At 37.1% G+C, this 19,920-nt stretch overlaps 2 protein-coding genes across 3 annotated transcripts in view; both read left to right on the top strand.

The window, feature by feature from the left end:
- The window catches only part of LOC135714022 (neurobeachin-like protein 1), a 160,192-nt gene that overhangs the window by 103,915 nt on the left and 36,357 nt on the right, over window positions 1-19,920 (top strand). The gene's annotated exons all lie outside the window — the stretch shown is intronic.
- Cpr64Ab (Cuticular protein 64Ab) lies at window positions 11,887-12,661 on the top strand. Its single transcript, XM_065237292.1, has 3 exons — window positions 11,887-11,991; window positions 12,058-12,283; window positions 12,386-12,661. The coding sequence occupies exons 1-3, from the start codon at window positions 11,977-11,979 to the stop codon at window positions 12,535-12,537; spliced, it is 393 nt and encodes a 130-aa protein (XP_065093364.1). The 5' UTR covers window positions 11,887-11,976; the 3' UTR covers window positions 12,538-12,661.

A 19,920-nucleotide genomic window follows, 5' to 3' on the forward strand; every position in this document is an offset into this window, starting at 1 on the left:
TATTCTATTTTATATTTTTACGATCATTTAAAAGAGATCTAATAAATACCACACGTTACATCTACATGCAGCGAAAACGCAGATGCTTTTCTCGCTAAAAGTCTTTCATTTGCTGCAAGCGACGAACCCGTTGAAATATGCACCTTGAAGGCGAATATCTAATCCCTGCTCACACCTTACTAGCTAGTGAGACGCCCCAAATGGAAGTTCTTGCATTCTGTGGAGCTATTAATCTATCTAATTGTAAGCATTTATGCGTGAGCGTATAGATGCCGGCTTGTGTAGAACTGAAAAATCAAATTAACGCTTCGGTTAATATGTGTTGTACTCATAAGTCATACTGTCAACGTCAACACGTGGGTGATCAACGTATATAGATTATTTTCAGACCGTTTTGGTTGTTCTATGAAAATATGAAATAGGATAATTTTGGGCCGTTAACATCCTTTTCATTGTTTTAACTTCTTTGTGAAAAATTAGAAATAAAAATGCTTTACGGGTATGTCGATGTCCTTACAGAAGTAGAGTTATTGTTGGAACACAACAGCCAAGACAAATAGAAAGAAAAAGAAAAGATTTTGGTATGACTATCCATAGTTGTAATCAGGGCTGGCAAATGTCATTTTCAATGAAAGATCTCACGCGATATTTACAGAGATACTTCTGTCACTATCATTGGATGAGAAAACGATGATAGAGATTTTCTTCAAAATCTCAACGAATTTGTTGTCAGGACAGAACGTGACAGTGTTGTAATCATCGTAATTACTAGTTAATTTAATGCTATTGAAGTTACCTTTACCGAGTAAATCCTAATAATATATTCACTCTACCGATTACATACTGTTGCTTGCTTAAATTCATCTAAATCAGTTAGAAATGTTGTTAATCTCATGATTGCTTGATCATTGAAAAATGACAAGAAAGCTAATGATAGGTAGTTTCGTCTCGTAATAGTGAGAGGGCCTGTTTTGTCATAGTCACATGACGGCCATGATATTTACCAGCTCTGGTTTTAATTAAACAAAGCCTGTCAACTTATTTTTTTTTTCCTAATCTAAAAGTGGCAGTTCGATACTTGTTTTTCTTATCGATTGATTTCGGTTTATATTACCTTTTTATTGTTAATATTTCTAGTATTGAGGATTGGCACGGCGTTGTGGTTAGCATTAATGCTTCTCACGGTATAGGTCACAATCTCAAATCTCGTCCGCGGGCATGTCACGAATGACCTAAAATGTGTTTAGATGCCTAAAGATGATAGATCTATTATTATTTTATGTTTTATTCGTGAATTTAGTCACACTCGATAAATACTGGCTACATTTATATAAGTCTGGTGCGCCATGCTAGAGATTAATACCTTGTCGTTAGGAATAATATATACAGTTTGCTCTATTCATAATTTTATACTAAAACATATTATTTTCCCTTCTATTGACCATAACATCTCAATGAAAGTAAGAATCTTCTATGAACAATAGGGTGGGTCATCTTTACAATTCCATGACTTTTTGCACATTAGTCGAATCAATTTGTGGTCTTCGACAAAGTTGTTTTTCATAGTTTTTCTAATTTAATTCTCAATTTTGGTAAAAATTTAACAATTTTTAAGATTTTGACATGCAAATCAATAGTTTTTCTCGGTTTCCTATCCATTTTTCCATACACCTGCAACTCTAAATTCTAACCAAAATGGTTCAAATTTGGCACTGTGGTTGAGGATCTTAATACAGATCGAAAGAGCAGTGGGGAGTATGGGGTTGTGGTCTGTCATAGAAAATTGACTCACCTTAATGAACAATTATGTCTTCAGAATCTCTGAAATCTTTTAGAATTTCGAATATTTTTCGAAGTCTGGCAACCCGAAGATCCTTTTCCAAAGTTCTGCATCTCGAATATTTCTCTGAGGCTACTTTTACGTACCATTATTTCTTATTCCAAGATCTCGAAAAATGTTCAAATTACATTTCCAAAAAATTTACATGCCGTATTTATAAAAATCATTGAATTAGTCATAGTCCTAGTAAGAGAAAACTGATATGTTCAATGAGTGCAAGTCAATAGAATTTTACAGAAACTGATTTTGTGAAAGCTAAAATACTCATAAAAAAGGTTTATCCCTCATGGCAGCGAATAGCTGTCAATGCTCAAAAAACAAAAATATCACAAGTTCACGAAGAATCCACATTTTTGAAACCTTTGGAAATGCACTGGCATACTTGATTGAAAACCAAAATTATTGAAACAGTGGTCCAGAATGCAGATTTAGCTGGAAGAATATGTTATGAGCTCGAAATTGAAACTTTAGACTGAAAATCTCTGCTACAAAGTTGTTCATTATAGTTTTTTTTTGTATTAATTTATTTGTACAGGCTCAATCGAATAAACTTTACAGAGCCAAGTTATCATCTGCGTTATACATAATTAATGTCTTAAATCTAGAGTTAAAGGAATTGAACCGATTACTGGCGGTCGTCTCGAGGTTAGTAGAGATTTACAGTTTTATGGATGGGGAGAGGGAGAAGGAGGTTTGAGCTATAATTTACGATACAAATATTTCATTATTCCTAAAACATGAACTTATTCCTATTCAATTTGGTATCCGCAGTGTAATTATACAATTATTACAGAAACAAACATTAAAAAAAACCCACACGAACAAAACACAAACTAAAAACAAGGTTAGTCAAACTTACAATCTAAGGTTAATATTCTTCAAGAAAACATATATAAGTTTCATAAACTCCAGATCGCGTCTGCCAAAAATATCCCGAACTGGAACATTAGGTTGTCTACCTCGAGCCCGAAGGGAATCATACAACTCGGATCTGACTCCGCGATGCTCAGTGATCTGCGTCGATGTGATCTGCGTCCTGGGAACCTTGTCCACATTCACAGAGATTGCTGTCCCCCAGCCCAACACGGATTAAGTGAGCGTTTAACGAATAGTGGTTGGACATGAGACGCGACATCATACGAATGAAATCTCGACCCACATCCAACCCCTTGAACCAAGGACTCTTCGACACCTTAGGGATGATCGAATATAGCCATCGTCCCAAACTCCCTTCGCTCCATTTATTCTGCCAGCTGACGAGTCACTGTTGACGATAAATGAAGAAAAATTCACCGTAGGCGATTTGTCGATCGTAAATATCGCCTTTCTTAGCGCCCACCTTAGCAAGTGAGTCCGCCATCTCATTGCCCGGAATCGAACAATGAGATGGGACCCATGCAAAGGTGATGACAAAAGATCTTAAAGATAAAGCACTTAGAAGCTCTCGTATTTTCATGAGAAAATACGAGGAGTGCTTTACCGGCCGTATAGAGCGAATAGCCTCGACAGAACTGAGACTATCCGTAATAATAAAATAGTGATCTGGTGGAAGTAAGACGATTGTTTCTAGCGTATAGTATATAGCCGCCAGCTCAGCAATATACACGGAACAGTGAGCTTGAAGCATTCGAGAGGCGCTATGAAATTCGTTATAAATACCAAAACCAGCGGACGCCTCTAACTATTAATGATCCATCTATGAAGAACGATCTTGCGGAATCAACTTGGCCAAACTTTGCAGCATAAATTGACGGAACAATCATGAAACGATGATGTTCTGGGATCCCACGTATCTCCCGCGTCATAGATACATCAAAACTAACTGAATTGCCGAAGTCGGAGAAGCATACACGATGAGGATTATGCTGTGAAGGACTGACATCCAGTGTTATGTACACATAGTACAATGACATAAAACGAGTTTGAGGGTTCAGCTCAAGAAGCTTTTCAAAGTTTTCGATTACCAGTGGGTTCATAACTTCACAACGGGTGAGGAGCCTGAGGGACAATTCCGAAAACCGATCCGATAGTGACAACATGCCCGCCTACACTTCTAGACTCATCGTATGAGTCGAGTGCATGCATCCTAACGCGATACGAAGACAACGATACTGGATACGTTCCAGTTTGATGATGTGAGTTTTAGCCGCCGACTGGAAACATCTTGTAGATGAGCTCCCCACCACGTTCCGGTAATTGTTCGGAGAAAATTGATCCTTTGTTGGCATTTTCGTCTCAGATACTCAATGTGGGATCTCCAGGTGCATTTTGAATCGAACCAGACCCCAAGATATTTGAAAGACATGGAATGAGTGATCGGTTTACCCAAAAGTTGAAGCTTCGGTTGTGCTGGGCTATGCTTCCTAGAAAAAACGACCAACTCCTTGCAGGTCAACCCCTTTGGGGCTGGCTGGCTGATCTCGTCTACCGAATTCGTCGTTTCGCGAGGAATCATCTGTGCCGGCACGGAATCAGGACATACTTTTCGCGCGAACTTGAGAATCCAACGATCTGAGTACTCCTCGCTCTCGTTGTTCGAAGACCGGTTACGCATCCTTCGCGCCGCGTTCCAAAGCGTATTCATCGACGTTTCACGCGATAATCCGTCCACGAATTGCCGCCAGTATCCGCGTTTCCAAACTCAATTTAGGAAAATTGTTCTTAATCGGTCAATTCTTGAGATACAAAAAAGTGTTTTTATACAAAGTTGCTTGAAATTAGCACAGCTATAACTTTTCCGAAAAATGTATACGTCAATTCCTTCACACAAAAAAAGTTAAATTTTTGATTTCAATGATAATAAGAACCATCTTAGAATTCATTGTCATAAAAATGAGGGCCTAACTATAAGGAACAACTTTGTAGAAGAGACTTTTTGTCTAAAATTTCAATTTCAGACTCAAAACTTATCCTTCCAGCTAAATCTGCATTCTGGACCACTGTCACAAGCACACGTCTGGAAGGACCTGCAGTAAGTAGTTTCAATGTATGTAGGAGTACTTTTAAAATTCTTTTAATTAAAATATTAAAAGAATTGTTTACGCCAGAGTTTCGTAATCAATAAGTTAAACAGAGCCATTCTTTACGAAAAGATCCAACTAACAATTTTCACAATGTAAACGCTTTACTCATTTCATTTAAATAGCCTCAACAAGTTGTAATTCATATGTTATACGATATGAGGCAACCCTTACTCAACCTCTATACAAGCAAATCTGGCGAACTTAGTCAGCTACTTATGGCTGTTGGGCTCTTAATGTATATCCATTTACGCTTCTATACAGCTGTTATCCTGCTGTTTAGTTGTGTGTGAACTTAAATGGCGTTTATTAAACCTTTTCCCGGTAATCCAATAATCACTGCACTGCTTTCTCTTAAAGCCGGGTTACATATTGCTTACGGTTTTTGTTGGAGGAATTTATTGGGTATCAAATTATCGAAATTAGTTATAAGCACACCACCAAATTATTTACTCTGCTCCGGCACCTGGAATTGAACTCGAGCTCGACTAGTTAATTCAGTTTTGCAAATAAACGGATTAAAAGCTATAAAGCTGTAAACGTCTAAAAATAAACCTAGTTGACTGTAAAAATGCTTCCAAAGTAACACAGTTTATATGCTTAGTACAGGTTGTTTACTTGTTGAAAAGCACTTTTGATGTTTATGTTATGCATCAGGAGTGGTTGGTTGTGTAGATGCCATCAAATGAGTAATATATTCACTTTATTAGCTTTGTTTTGCAGCTTCAAGCTGAAAGTTGATTAATATGTGCATAAAAGTGACATTTAGCGTTTATTGGCTGCTGTTATTCAGTGCTACTGACAAATTGAATAATAATTGTGAAAAAGTTGAGTAAACGCTCTCCAAAACTATTTTGCTAGCTGCTGCTTGTAGGTATATCTGCAGCTTTATTCCGCTAATTTACAGCACAACGCCGGGAAAGTTGGCTTATAAAGCTGAAAATCATAGTTGGGGAAATACTGTGCTCATTTTGATGCATAGTTTCCATTAATTACTCTACATTTTTTATGATTTATTTTATCTGAGAGAGCTGGGGAATATTTTTAAACAAATTTCGTGTCAATGGTTGGAAAGATACACTATGTATCTACCGTTTACGTGCTTATTTACAAAAAAATCCATAGTTATAAATAATAATAATTGGTGCAGTGGTTCGTGAGAACATTGAAAAAAAAATGATTTTTTTTTAATAAATACTGCTCTAGACTGATATAGATAGATTTTTTTTTTCATATTGCCTTGGTGGCATTTTGAAAGAATGCATGCAGAATAGAAAACCAATTTGGGTAGTAGAGAAATCATAACTTATGGTACTTCCCCCTCCAATCCAGATGCAAAGAGCATGTCCTTACAATTGTATGTATATGTATGTATATACAATCCAACTTCCACTGTCCGGCAGTGTTTTTATGGAAGAAAAACGTTTGCAATATAATCTATTATTATCTTATACTGTTCCCATTGCAAACAATTTTAGCCCGGAAGTTGAAAAGTGATAGCTCTGTTGAGATTCAGTAACCCATTTCAGAATGCCTGGTCACTCACGTCCATTCCGAGGTTACTTTAACTTACAACAAGCGTCGCATACACGTAGTACCGATATAAAATGTATATTGGTACTGCGTGTACACTTCCATCATCAAAGCAATTCCTGCTTTGTAGATGGCACGTATTTAGTAGGATGCATTTCATATTTTTATATCTAGTTGTAATCAGTTAGATATCACCGCTTATGTATTGTATCCTTGCTGCTCAATCTTTGACATCTCGCTTCTCCTTGAGTCCTGTTGAATAATCGGCATCTGTAGTGGAATACTCTTCTCTCTCTTTCTCTATCACTTTTCGATGATTTCGTATCTCTTCTTGAATATTGTAACCATAATTCCTCGTAATCCAAATGGACCGCTTCCATTCCATATATTCATTCATAAGTTTTTCACTTTCCCATACATAAAACTCGCAGTCATACAATCACACAGAATGCCTTATATCTGTATTCCTGAGCTCCAGCCTAGAGAATTTGGTTCCACTGAGAGTGTTCTCTTCATCTGATAGACGTACTTCCCCTCGCGTTATATCGGCCCTCTCCACTCCAGAATCTCTACGCAGCGCAAGCACCGCTAGAACCATTCACACACTGCTAGCCGTCTGTACGTTTGTAGAAATTGATTCACTTTTCTCGCTCTTTTCCTTGCTCTCTTCTTTGTCACTGCACACGCAAAATAACAGTGCCTTCCAAGATAACCATGGATCAATCACACTACCACTGTGAGCGTATTTCTTTTCTGTGTTATTCTTACTATTTCGACTCTCCTCGCACTACGGAAACTTCGTGGCCTGAGCACTCTTTTCTGTATTGGTGGAAACGATTTTTTTCGTTCATTCGCTTCCTCCACACTTCAATGGCTGTAGATTTCACACTCTCTATTCGTGTGTGTGCGTATGAACGTTGTAAATCCCATCACTCACTCCTTTTTTTTTCATATTTTCCCCTCCTTTGAGAGAATTCTATCGCCGTCAAAATGGCGCCCGAAAAATTTAGAAAATTTTACCAAGTTGTAGCAAAATAAACACTTCACAGGTAATCCACTTCTTCCTTCTTCCGCCAAGAAAGAAATTTTGCCTCCCTACATATTATTTGGGGCCACTGGGTGGCACCAGCCAGAGACATCACAAAAAAGAATTAAAAAACGTACAGAAGTACGCTCGTTTCCGCACTGTGCAACACTTTTATTTTCTATCACTGGCCGCGAATTAAATTTATTTCTCGCTGTGATAGCAAGACACTTCCACTTCTTCTGCAAATAAAATTTTGCCAATTTTCACCAAATAGCACTGTTTTCACTTGATTGAACCCGCCGAAATCGTAATTTTCAAGAGAGATTTCCCGATGCATTCGCGTTGCGACACCCATTTTCCCAACTAGCACTCTGCCTGTATAAGCTAGTGTTACTTGCCGCACAATTATACTAATGCAAAAATGGTACAGACATCGAAAGCTCTCAATTAATAACTCGAGCATGCCCTTACAATTCATCTAAAATTCTTTTCAATATTTTCTTTGAGCTTTACGCTTTATGATTCGAAATATGTCCAAACAGAATCAAAATGCCTATGACAAATAGATTCTTGGTGGCTGTTAGGATCATGCACAACCTATTTCCTTGTATACCAGATGCTCTAGGTTCTCCAAATTGTCCTGGAGTTCTGATGATTTGTTCAACTAGATCACAGGCATTGCCCCAGTCTTGGTTGATCTAGTAGAACAAATCATATGAACTCCAGGACGATTTGGATAACCTAGAACTTCTGATATACAAGGAAATAGGTCGTGAAACATCCACATATTCATATTGAATCTGTTTGGGCATAATTTGATTTTAAAGACATTGTTCCAGTCATGGTTGATCTAGTAGAACACACCATTTTAACTCCAGGACGATTTGAACAACCTAGAACGTCTGGTGTACATGGAAATTGGTTGTGCATGATCCTCACAGCCGCTATGAATCTGCTTGGACATATTTTGATACTACAGACATTGTAGTTGAACAAATCATCTGAACTTCAGGATGGTTTGCAGAACCAAGAACTTCTGGTGAACATGTCAATAGATTGTGCATGATCCACACAGAGACATTTTTTTCCCTTCATTTGTTTACCGTCGATCTGCTACCGACGCCAGCGAGGCAGCTCTCACACCTGGACCCTTCACCTATCGACCCATCAACTCATGAACCGGGGACCAACGGCTTTAAAGGCGTGATCAGAGATGTTGTGCCACAAAACATCCCGGTGGCGCCAACTGGGATTGAACCCAGGCCATTTGGGGTGAGAGGTAATCACGCTTACCACTACATCACCGGCGCCGCTTAAACACACAGACACATTGTATAGTTTTGGTCATTTTTCGATACTACAGATATTGTCCCAGTTTTGGTTGATTTAGTAGAACACATCATCTGAACTCTAGGAAGATTTAGAGAACCTAGAACATCTGGCAAACTTGGCAATAGGTCGTGCATAATCCACTTAAAGGGTGATACGGTCAAAATTTGGTCAAGGGAAAACGCGTGTAAATCGGTGAAATCGTTTATTTAAAAAATCAAATTAAATTTCTTTTTCAAGTTCAATTAGTATAAAATTCAGGAAAAATATTCAGTTAGGCTTCCGCTTTTCCAAATCCGAATTGCCGGGCCTTACGCTTGACCCCTGCCATCAGATTTTGTACAGCCACCTTGTCCACCTTCTTCGCCGCAGAAAGCCAGTTTGCCTTGAACTGCTGCTCGCCCTTAGCAGTTTTTTTGGTCTTCTTTAGGTTCCGCTTGACAATAGCCCAGTATTTCTCAATTGGGCGGAGCTCTGGCGTGTTGGGAGGGTTCTTGTCCTTGGGAACCACCTGCACGTTGTTGGCGGCGTACCACTCCATGGCCTTTTTACCGTAATGGCAAGATGCCAAATCCGGCCAAAACAGTACGGAACAACCGTGTTTCTTCAGGAAAGGCAGCAGACGTTTATTCAAACACTCTTTCACGTAAATTTCTTGGTTGACAGTCCCGGAAGCTATGAAAATGCTGCTTTTCAAGCCACAGGTACAGATGGCTTGCCAAACCAGATATTTCTTTGCGAACTTTGACAGTTTCATGTGCTTGAAAACATCTGCTACCTTTCCTCTTCCTTTTTCCGTATAAAACTCCTGTCCCGGAAGCTGCTTGTAGTCGGCTTTGACGTAGGTTTCGTCGTCCATTACCACGCAGTCAAACTTCGTCAGCATCGTCGTGTACAGCCTCCGGGATCGCGCTTTGGCCGTCGTATTTTGTTTATCATCGCGATTTGGAGTCACTACCTTCTTGTAAGTCGATAGTCCGGCTCGTTTTTTGGCTCGATGCACGGTTGTAGACGATACACCCAGCTTATTTGCGGCATCTCGGAGAGAGAGGTTAGGGTTTCGCTTGAAACTACCGGCAACTCTCTTTGTCGTCTCAGCGGCTTCCGGTTTTCGATTTCCCCCCGATCCAGACTTCCTGGCTGTCGACAAACGTTCCCCAAACACTTTAATTACATTTGTAACGGTTGATTTGGCAACTTTTAGCGATTTTGCCAACTTTGCGTGCGAGTAGCTCGGATTTTCGCGATGCGCGAGCAAAATTTTGATACGCTGCTCTTCTTGCTTGGACGGCATTTTGACAACTGAAGAGTGAATTCCAAAATCAAAATAGGAGCAACATTCTACACACACACACCTTCAAAATGAGGGGTGTTCAGGTTTTTTAAATGCAAAATTGAAAGAAATACGTCAAGTTGATATTGACCAAATTTTGACCGTATCACCCTTTAGACACCTTCAATCTGTTTGGACATATTTCGATACTGTAGAACACATCTTCTGAACTCCAAGACGATTTGGAGAACCTAGGAGAACCTGGTATACATGGCAATAAGTAGTGCATAGTAGACACTAAGAAACTGTTTGGATATATTTCAATACTACAGAAATTGTCCCACAACGTTCGAAAAGTAGTGTAAATTCACGTTATTATGATGCACGTAAATAGAACGTCATACATCATACAAGTTTACATTATAGATCGCGTAAATTTATGAGACATGTCATGAGACATTCCATAAATTGTATGCAACCGTCCATCTTTGTAAGTAACAATTTTTGCAAGTTTCTGGTTTACGTGAAAATGAAGTTTATATGCATGAATGTTTGCATGTATGGATGTTTACACCATCAGTAAAATTCAGATTTTTTTCTGTGCTGTCTTGGTTGATCTAGTAGAATACATAATCTGAACTCCAGGACGATTTAGAGAACCTAGAACCTCTGATATTCTTTGGAATACGTCGTGTATGATCCACACAGACACTTTGAATCTGTTTGGGCATAGTTCGAACAAGAAATGCATAATTTTTTGCTTTGTGCATCATCAAAGAATCCGTCAATTCCGCGAATGGCCACTTTTTCAACGGCACTGAGTATGTTCGTCCGGTTGGCTATTTGATCAGAAATGCCTCAAAGCATCATGATTTAATGGGCACACCAGTTTTTGTTCGGAATCTTTAGCATGCGTTTTACCACTCCTGACCCAGAAACCTACGGCCACAGGGTCCCAGATTTTTGTGTAGAACCATGTTTTGAAACTTCAATTGAAAGTGAACCTACCGCCAATGTTTCAAAAAAATCGGTCAAATAGGTTAGGGCCTATTCATAAATTACGTAGACAGTTTTTTTTTGGGATTCTTGACCCCCCCCCCTCCCCCTGCATAGACAATTGTCCATACAAATTTTTTTAAATTTGTATGGGCCGTCGATAATTGTCAACCCCCCCCCCCCTCCCCTAAACTGTCTACGTAGTTTATGGACAGCCCCTTAGCAACATTTTGATTTTTTTTAATAGCCCGGTAGCCAATGAAGTTAATGTATGCAGTTCAAAATGCAATTCAAAACTTTAAAAAGTTGTCTGAATTCCTGTGACCCTTCTAAGAATAACTTGCGACCCGTAAATCTAGAATTGTTGATCTAAACCCTGTCGCTCTTGACCAATAGACTTTGACAACCTGACTTTAAATATTCACCTTCATAGTTCAAGGTCAAGTTGCGAATGTCAGATGACAACTCATGTTCCTTTACTAATAATTTGTCGCCAATTAATATGCATTTCGTTCGAAGCAACCGTGCAACTGTGTCAATAGTATGCATTTATGTCCACCAAATCGTAAAATTTCTCTATATGTAATAATTATGTAACAATCCCTGGTGGGCGTATGTCCGAAAAATTATCATTGTTTGATTGATCGAAACGCAACCGACGAACGTACGGATTATGCATGTACTGAAACTGCAACCGCTTGCGCTTATGTCTCACGTACCCAGTTATAATGTATATCGTTTATTCCGTTGCCTCGGTTCGTCACCAATCATGTACCGCTATTTTCGGACATATATTACAATATAATTAAATAATTTGTCACCAAGAGCGGGGTGAAGACGATCGATCCCTTTATAAACTCGGAAATTAATATTACAGCTATCAAAGTAGTTTCAAACATCCAAGTGTAAATCAATAGTGTTATCTATAGCAAAGCAATACGTGTACCAAAAGATAAGAATGGCTGCTTTCAAGGTATAGTCGTACGTTTACGTTCTAGTTTAGCGAATAAGATATTACAGTGAATGTGTTTCGTTACAGGTTGTGTTCGTTACCGTTTGCATGATCGGACTGAGCAATTGTGGAATTCTTCTACCTGGTGCCCGATTTGCTGCTGCACCTGTAGCAGCAATTGCTCCAGTAGCACCAGTAATCAATACCAACTATGATCCACTACCACAGTATACCTACGCGTACAGTGTTCAAGATGCTTTAACCGGCGATAACAAGAGCCAGCAAGAAACCCGAGATGGTGATGTCGTGAAGGGTTAGTGAGCTTTTTTTACGGCAAAATGCACTCTTGAGCTTTTGATTGCCTTCTCCCCATGGAGCTTTTTAACTTGACGAAACTTGTATATCTCTTTTATAGGCTCTTATTCGTTGGTGGAGCCGGACGGTACCGTGCGCACTGTGATCTACACTGCTGATCCAATCAACGGTTTCAACGCAATCGTTCAGCGCGGCCCATTGGTACACAAGGCGCTGGTTCCAGTAGCGCCCGTTGCCAAAGTGTTCGGTTAATTTCAATTGACCGACGTTTTGTAGCATTGCTTACCGATAGAAAAAAACAGACTGATGTAAACCAATCATCATTTACACTATTGTTACTTAGATTTTTTGTTATTAAATAACATACTGAAATAAATGTGTTTTAAAAATATCCATTATTGTTTCAAGTGTATAAAACCATTGAGTACAATGAGCTGAATGTATCATCTATGGGAGCAGTTTGGCATTTTGAACAAGATACCACCATTGAGAGAAATTTCATAACTGTGATGAATGCATTTTGGGGAAACAAAAATCGGAAAATTCTAGCGTTCGGAATCATAAGGGTCTAACTGCAATGATCGATTCTCTTCATCGATTTTCTCTTTTGCTAATAATTGGATTTATTAACATTTCTCGGCGTGTTTGATGTTGCTTTTGCCGGCTAATACAAACTTTAACTATAATGTATTGGAAAAATTTCGGAAAATCCCTTATCCCTTAAATGCTACACTGGCACAGGTCTGGCCGTTTTGATATATTTTGCGCATCTCTTGACAAGAAAAATTATGGAGGAATATCCTTCATTGTCCAGGATGCTTTCATGAGCAGGCTGTATTGGTGTAAGATTAGATCAGATTAGATTAGAGATGATTTGTAACATTCTTGAAGATCTCTAATTACAAAATTCCAGGACGATTCTTGAAAGCTGCAATAATTTAATAAAGCTGCTCTGAAATTTTCTAATCTTCCTAGAAATGCTCGGATCATCCCTGAAAAAAAAATTAAACTGCTTATAAATCTATTAACTTGAAGTTCTATAGACTTCCCTTAAAACCTCGAATCTATGTTGAAGTTTTCAGAAATTCCCGGAGTTTCCCGCAACTTCTGTAAAGTTCCAGCAATTTTTTTTTATGTCTCGAAGCTGCCCTGAAATTCTTGAAATGCTCCTGAAGTTTCTGGTACTGTCCTGAAATTAATGAAACTGTCAAAAAAAGCTCTTCTGATAATTTCGAAAATATGTCTGAATATTTCTTAATTTGTCAGGAGTTCTCTAGGCTTCCCAGAAAATCTCGGAACTTTCTTGAAGTTTTTCAAATTTTTCCTGAAGCTCATGGTGCTGTCTTCAATTTACAAAAACCTAACCTTTACAATCTTTAAATTTCACCGATAGTCTGAACTTTCTTGAAGTTACTGGAACTCCCTAAAGATTTCTAAACCTATCTTCAATAAGGTTCTTGAAACTTCCACAATTTTCTGAAAGTTCTCTGAACTTTTCTCGACTTATCTATAGTTTTCTGGCATCCCTGAGGTTCATAGAATTTCTTTAAATATTCCTGAATTTCCCTGAAAGTGATGAAAACACCTTGATGCTTTAGAAGCTTCCCTGAAATGTCTGACATTTTGCATAAGTTCCCTTACTATCCTGTAGTATGTTCATAAAGCTTCTTCAAAATCAACATTTTTTTAAACTTTGAAACGTCTTCCTACAATTTTTGATGATGGAGATTCTGATGATGTTTCTGAATTTGCCCTGACATCAATGGAACTTCCCTAAAAATCTCTAACCATCTCATCGTTTTCTGCACTTCCATTAATTTCTCACAATTTCTGTGAAGTTTCCTAATTTTTCCTTAAGTTCTATATACATCTCTAATATTCGATATTTCTTGTAAGTTCTTATCATTTTAATGAATTTGAAGTAATTTTCCTAAATTTCTCGAAATTTACTTGAAGTTCTCGGAACTTCCTTGAAGTTCCAGCAATTTTCCTGATTATCATGAAATTGTCTCAGAACTGTCTGAAGCGACGTAACATCCCTTAAATATTTAAGCTCAACAGAGTTTTAGAACTTACTTTATTTTTAGAAGCTATTTGATCTTCACTAAATTTTGGGAAATTTTCCTGAAATCTGTACAACTGCCCTGCAACTATATGAGCTTAGTCTGTAAGATCTCAAAATTTCTTCGTAGTTTTGGACTTATCAGCATAAATCATCTTGTTTAGATCCACGTTGTTCAATCTACCACCCGTCGAGTAACTTGTTTTTCGAAAATGGGTTATTTTTGGTACAAAAAGCGATAAATTTGTGCAATAAGTAAAGATAGACACATACTATACTCTAAAAATGTGGTGTGTTCTGCATATTTTAAAATGTGTATAAAACTGAAAACAAAATTATAATTAAAAACTAATTTTAAGAGATCTTATATGAAAAACACGATTTTCCTATCTTAAACGAGTACATATGAAGTTAGTGCAGCAAACTTTCTTGTAATAATATGTTCTACAACTTTGCTGAAAACACCAATATTAACAATTGAAAAAATGACCTCTAGGTGAATTAATCCAAAAACGAATAGCGTCAAAAGTTAGATCTATCAATTTCAAGAAAATTTCCCGAAGACACCACATACTTAAAAACACATTTTCCCACTCAAATCTGGATTACACAACTGTGGGGCGCAACAAATTTTATTTCTACACCCAACCAGTGGATGTAAGATTCGCTTACAATTATGTGGGATTCATCATCAGAGGATGTAAGTGGAGACCGCATGAACCGAGGATGCGATATACCTAGCTGCGGTCCAATGCAAGACAATTGGAGACCGAAAAATGAAGAGTGTATTAGTGAGGTAAATTAATTATGTCGAAAAAAATAGGAAAAAGGTTGCCGACTGGACTCGAACAACGAACGTTGCGATTATCAGACCTGTGCTTTCTCCACTGCTCTCTCTATGCTTCTGAAGAAGGATAGCCTAAAAGCGAACAAGAAGCGCTCATTTCCTCTCACACTCGACTTCGTATGCTTTTTTTCTGCTGGAGAGATTCGAGGCAAGTGTGTGCGTCGGTCTACCATGTTATACATAAAAATCAAGGCAAATGCTTGCTTGTGTAGGTGAAAGCACAGACAGAACACGAAATAAAAAAGGCAAAAAACCATTACATCGCCTGCAAGGTCAACTTCTAACATTCGCTGCGATGTTCATATACAGAGGATGATAGGAAATGGAACTAACATTCATTGTAATAGATTTTTGGTTTGCGTGTAGTATAACTGGAATATATTTTTTTTTAAATATTTGATTATTAATTTGTAATTTAATCTAAATTTAATCTAAAAATCTAAATAATAATAATCTAAATTGAAAGGTGTGGAGCCGGTGGTGTAGTGGTAAGCGTGATTAGATGAGCAATCAGTGGAGGTATGTTAGAGTAATGTGTTTCTACAGTGGCTTATGAAGTCACCATAAGCCACTATAGGAACACATTGCACTAACGTACCTCCACTATTGCTGCGTTTACCCTAATGGAAGGCGTCCAAAAATTCCATTATGAATGTTTGTGCACTACTTTTCTAACAGCAGCTTAATGCCAATAATTGTCCATAACATCATTCACATTTTTGCAAAAATTAGGCCATTTTAGATGATGCAATTTACTTCAAAATGGCGCTTTTATCATTTTCAAAAAAAAAAAACTGTAGCACGGATCGAAATGACGTCTGATACAAATTTGTAAAGATAAATACAGTCTTTCTGAAAAAATATACCTGTTTATTATTATACCTACTTATGTGATTTTGAGTAAAAATTCAAAAATTGTGTTAAAATCTCAAAGTCCCAATTAAAAAAAAAGCTCATGGTTTTAAATACTCCAAAAGTTTTCATTTTTCATGAGCTTTATTTAAAAAATAAATTAGAAATATTGAAGACATACTTTTTGAGATATTTCAATTTATATTCCTCTTTTTTATTTTTCTCAACATTACTAAAAAACGTGCATGTTTTTTTCCCAGAAAAACTTTACATTTCTAAACAACTTTGTCTCGGACGTTATTTTGACGAAAAGTGAGGGCATCGTGCTCAATTTAGAGAAAAATGTCATAGCGCAATTTTGAAAAAAAAAAATACAAGTTCCAAAATGTGAAGCGCATGTAGATCGATATTTTAGCGCCCAGTTAGTTTTAATTAATAAAAACAAATCGATTTTTGGAGTAACTATTAGTAACCACAATATCAGGCTTGGAATCGATCATCGCAGTTAGGCTCTTGTGATTTCGACCGCTAGAATTTAATTCAAAAAAGCTACACCGGGGCAAATTGAAACGGAATTCGTAACTATTAGTGGAAGTGAATAATCACTGTCATTATTTTTAACGCAACACGTAGTACTATACGCATCCTATGACTGTCAAATCAAATAGTTACTTTCAAAAAGCTTAGCGTGTCCCTAAGCTTATGTGTTATGAATTTAACAGCAAACATTTATTTTGCAGCGCTTAAATTTTCTCTAAAAAATTGGATTTTTTTTTAATTTTATCCAGTTTTATGCACCAGGGTGGCTAGTTAGAGTGATGATATAAGAAAAACCAGTCACAAATGAGTTTTTCCTAATCATTTAAAGCATTTAAAAAAATAGTAATGGGTGTCCGTAAAGTTTTTTTTTCCCTTTTTATTTGTTTTTCGTCGATCTTGTTTTCCGTGCTTGAGCATCAATGATACCGACGCCAGGGAGGCAGCGCCCACACCTGAACCCTACCTATCGACCCATCAACTCATGAACAGGGGACCAACGGTTTTACTTGCCGAAGGAAGGCGTGATCAGAGATATTATGCCTCAGAACATCCCTGTGGCGCCGCCTGGGATTGAACCCAGGCCTGCTGTGGTGAGAAGTAATCACGCTTACCACTACACCACCTGCGCCGCTTTGTAAAGTATCAAAAAATAGTAGAACCTACTGTTTTTACTATTGAAACGTTAGGTTGAGTGTCCTAACTATATAAAATCATTTATTTTTTTCACCAAAACACTAAACCCACCGGCTAATTTAGCTGGTTCAAAGGAAAATAAGCTTGTGTATAGCTGCATAAAGTAATATTTGGCTGTATGAGCTTTTCTGTAGCTAATATTGTTTGTTAAGAAGTTCAATCTGATATATTTTAGTATTTTCCAATGGTTGAAATTTATAATAATACAGAAATGTATTGTAAACTCGCAGACAGTACACCTATTGTGATAATAATATGATCATTTAACCAATATAATTTACCCTCCCCATGGATATGGAGCAAATGTTTAATATTTTTATATTTGCAACGATGATGATTCCTCATAGTGACACATATCATCTTCATAATGCTTCAGTATGCCTCAAAGATTAATTATTGGTAGTTAATAGAACTTCCTTGATGAAATCGGCTGCTTCATGTAGACTGAGCAATTATGATTATAGAATCAGCTTTGTTCTGTAAACAGAAGAACTAGAAGGGGTTATTAGAAACTTCTCACCAATACATTAATGATCTTCTAGAAAATTTTGTTATATAATTTTATCAAAGTTTTCAAAGTTTTATCAAAGCTAGCTCAGCAACATAAACGGAACAAGGTTCCTGAAGTTTCCGAAAGGCGGTTGAGCATTCATTGAAGACGCCGAAGCCAGTGGATCCATCAATGCGTGTTCCATCAGTGAAAAATCTTCTATTGCAATTGACTTGTTGGTACTTTTCAGCAAAAATGCGGGGAATTGAAAAGCCTAGCATGTTATTTTCCCTGTGAATGATTGTGTTGTAATGATCAATGAAAGTTAGCTTGGAGTCTAAGTTAATTCCTAAATGCCTAACTCTTCACATTTGTCTACATATTGATTTCCTAATGCAATTGAAATGTTTTACGTTGTTCTTTTCCTGCTAAATGATATTAAGATGCATTTTTTACATTCAATTCTAATAAACTTTTTTTTACACCATGCCTAGTATATGTGTATTTCATTCTGGAATATATTGATTACTTCTTCATTTCTTATTTCCAAAAAGAGCTTCATGTCATCGGCATAGATTAGCAATTTTATTTTTTTAAGAATTAAAGGAATGTCGTTTAGAATAAAAAGAAGAGCTCTCAAACAAGCGGCACCGGTGGTGTAGTGGTAAGCGTGATTATCTCTCACCCCAGCAGGCCTGGGTTCAATCCCAGTTGGCAACACAATTGGAATTGGGCTCGATTTCTTTCCGTTGAATTTAATTATTTGTTGTCGGTTAGTTAAATATGATTCAAGCCATTTCAGGAGTCCTGAATCAATTCCAATTTTTTGCAATTTAAAAAGTAGCTTTGGTATGTTAAAGTGGTCATATGTCTTGCTAAAGTCTGTATAGAGGGATTCTACGTGGTTTCCATTATTCATTGCATTCAATGAATAGTCTATAAATGCAAGTAGATTTGTCGAAAAAGCCGTGTTGCATGTCAGTAATTCTATTTTTGATTTGGAGAAATAATTTTTCGTTGACAATTACCTCGAACAGTTTAAGAAGGCAAGAGATGATGGCTATTCCACGATAATTACGTACGTCAGATTTTGGGCCAGATTTAAAGATAGGCACTACAAATGAGCTTTTACAAATGTTTGAGAGGGTTCCGGATTTCAGAGACATATTAAAAATCCAAAACAATGGATCAGTGAGTTCCATTGCTAGACTTTTCATAAATACTGGAGGAATTCCGTCATGTCCAGGACCTTCTGAAGCGTTTATTTTTTTTAAACCTGTAAAATATCCTACACTTGAAGCTGATTGACGTCAAAGTCCCTTGAAAATTCTGGATAAAATGCTAAATAATAGCGGTCATGATCTTCTTCAGAAAATGTCGTGTATATTTAATGAAAAAAAATTGCTAATAGATTAGTTTTTTCCGAGCTATCGCTGACGTTTTCGTCAAGATGCATGATGCAAGAAAAATTGCCAGATTTTAATTTGGTTTTTACGTAATTCAAGAAGTTCTTCGGACAGGACTTTATCTCAAGTTCAGTTTTTGAATTTTAATGTTGTGAATTTTATGTGCTGTTTGCTTTTGATTTTTCAAGTTTTTTATTTATCTGTTATAGGGGAAATTGATGTAATATCGGCCTAATGCCCCTAATTTGGGCTCTTACATAAATTCAGCAATCGACTAAATTTTCAATAGCGACCAAAAATATACATTATTACCGACTTAATGACGCGTTCATCTAGATAAAATTGATAAATAGCAGATTTTTAGTGATGGGTCCAATCTTAGACCCATAAGCCAACATAAGAGCCATTTACCCTACCAGACAGGATTTTTTTGTGTTTCTTGACGTCTTTTATCTTTAATCCGAAATTATTTAGCATTTTAGACATTTCCTACATTCCTAAAAATTAATTGCCAATTAACATTGTTAAATTTAAATTTTATAAGGACTCCGCAGCCTGACTTCTTCTGAGACACATGTAAATTTGTGTCATCTGATGATGATGATGATGGTCCCACCTCTTACCCCTACAAAGGTTTGAGCTGGACGATTTATCTTTAAGATAATTAAATATGACATTTTAACCAGGTTGGCAAACAAAATCGAACTGGTTTCAGTTACAGATATAAATTCCCTCTAGAGTTTAC

This window comes from Ochlerotatus camptorhynchus, unplaced genomic scaffold, assembly GCF_037179485.1.
Source record: "Ochlerotatus camptorhynchus isolate MF236.1 unplaced genomic scaffold, CSIRO-AGI_Acam_v1.1 ptg000599l, whole genome shotgun sequence".
Taxonomy (NCBI): Eukaryota; Metazoa; Arthropoda; class Insecta; order Diptera; family Culicidae; genus Ochlerotatus; species Ochlerotatus camptorhynchus.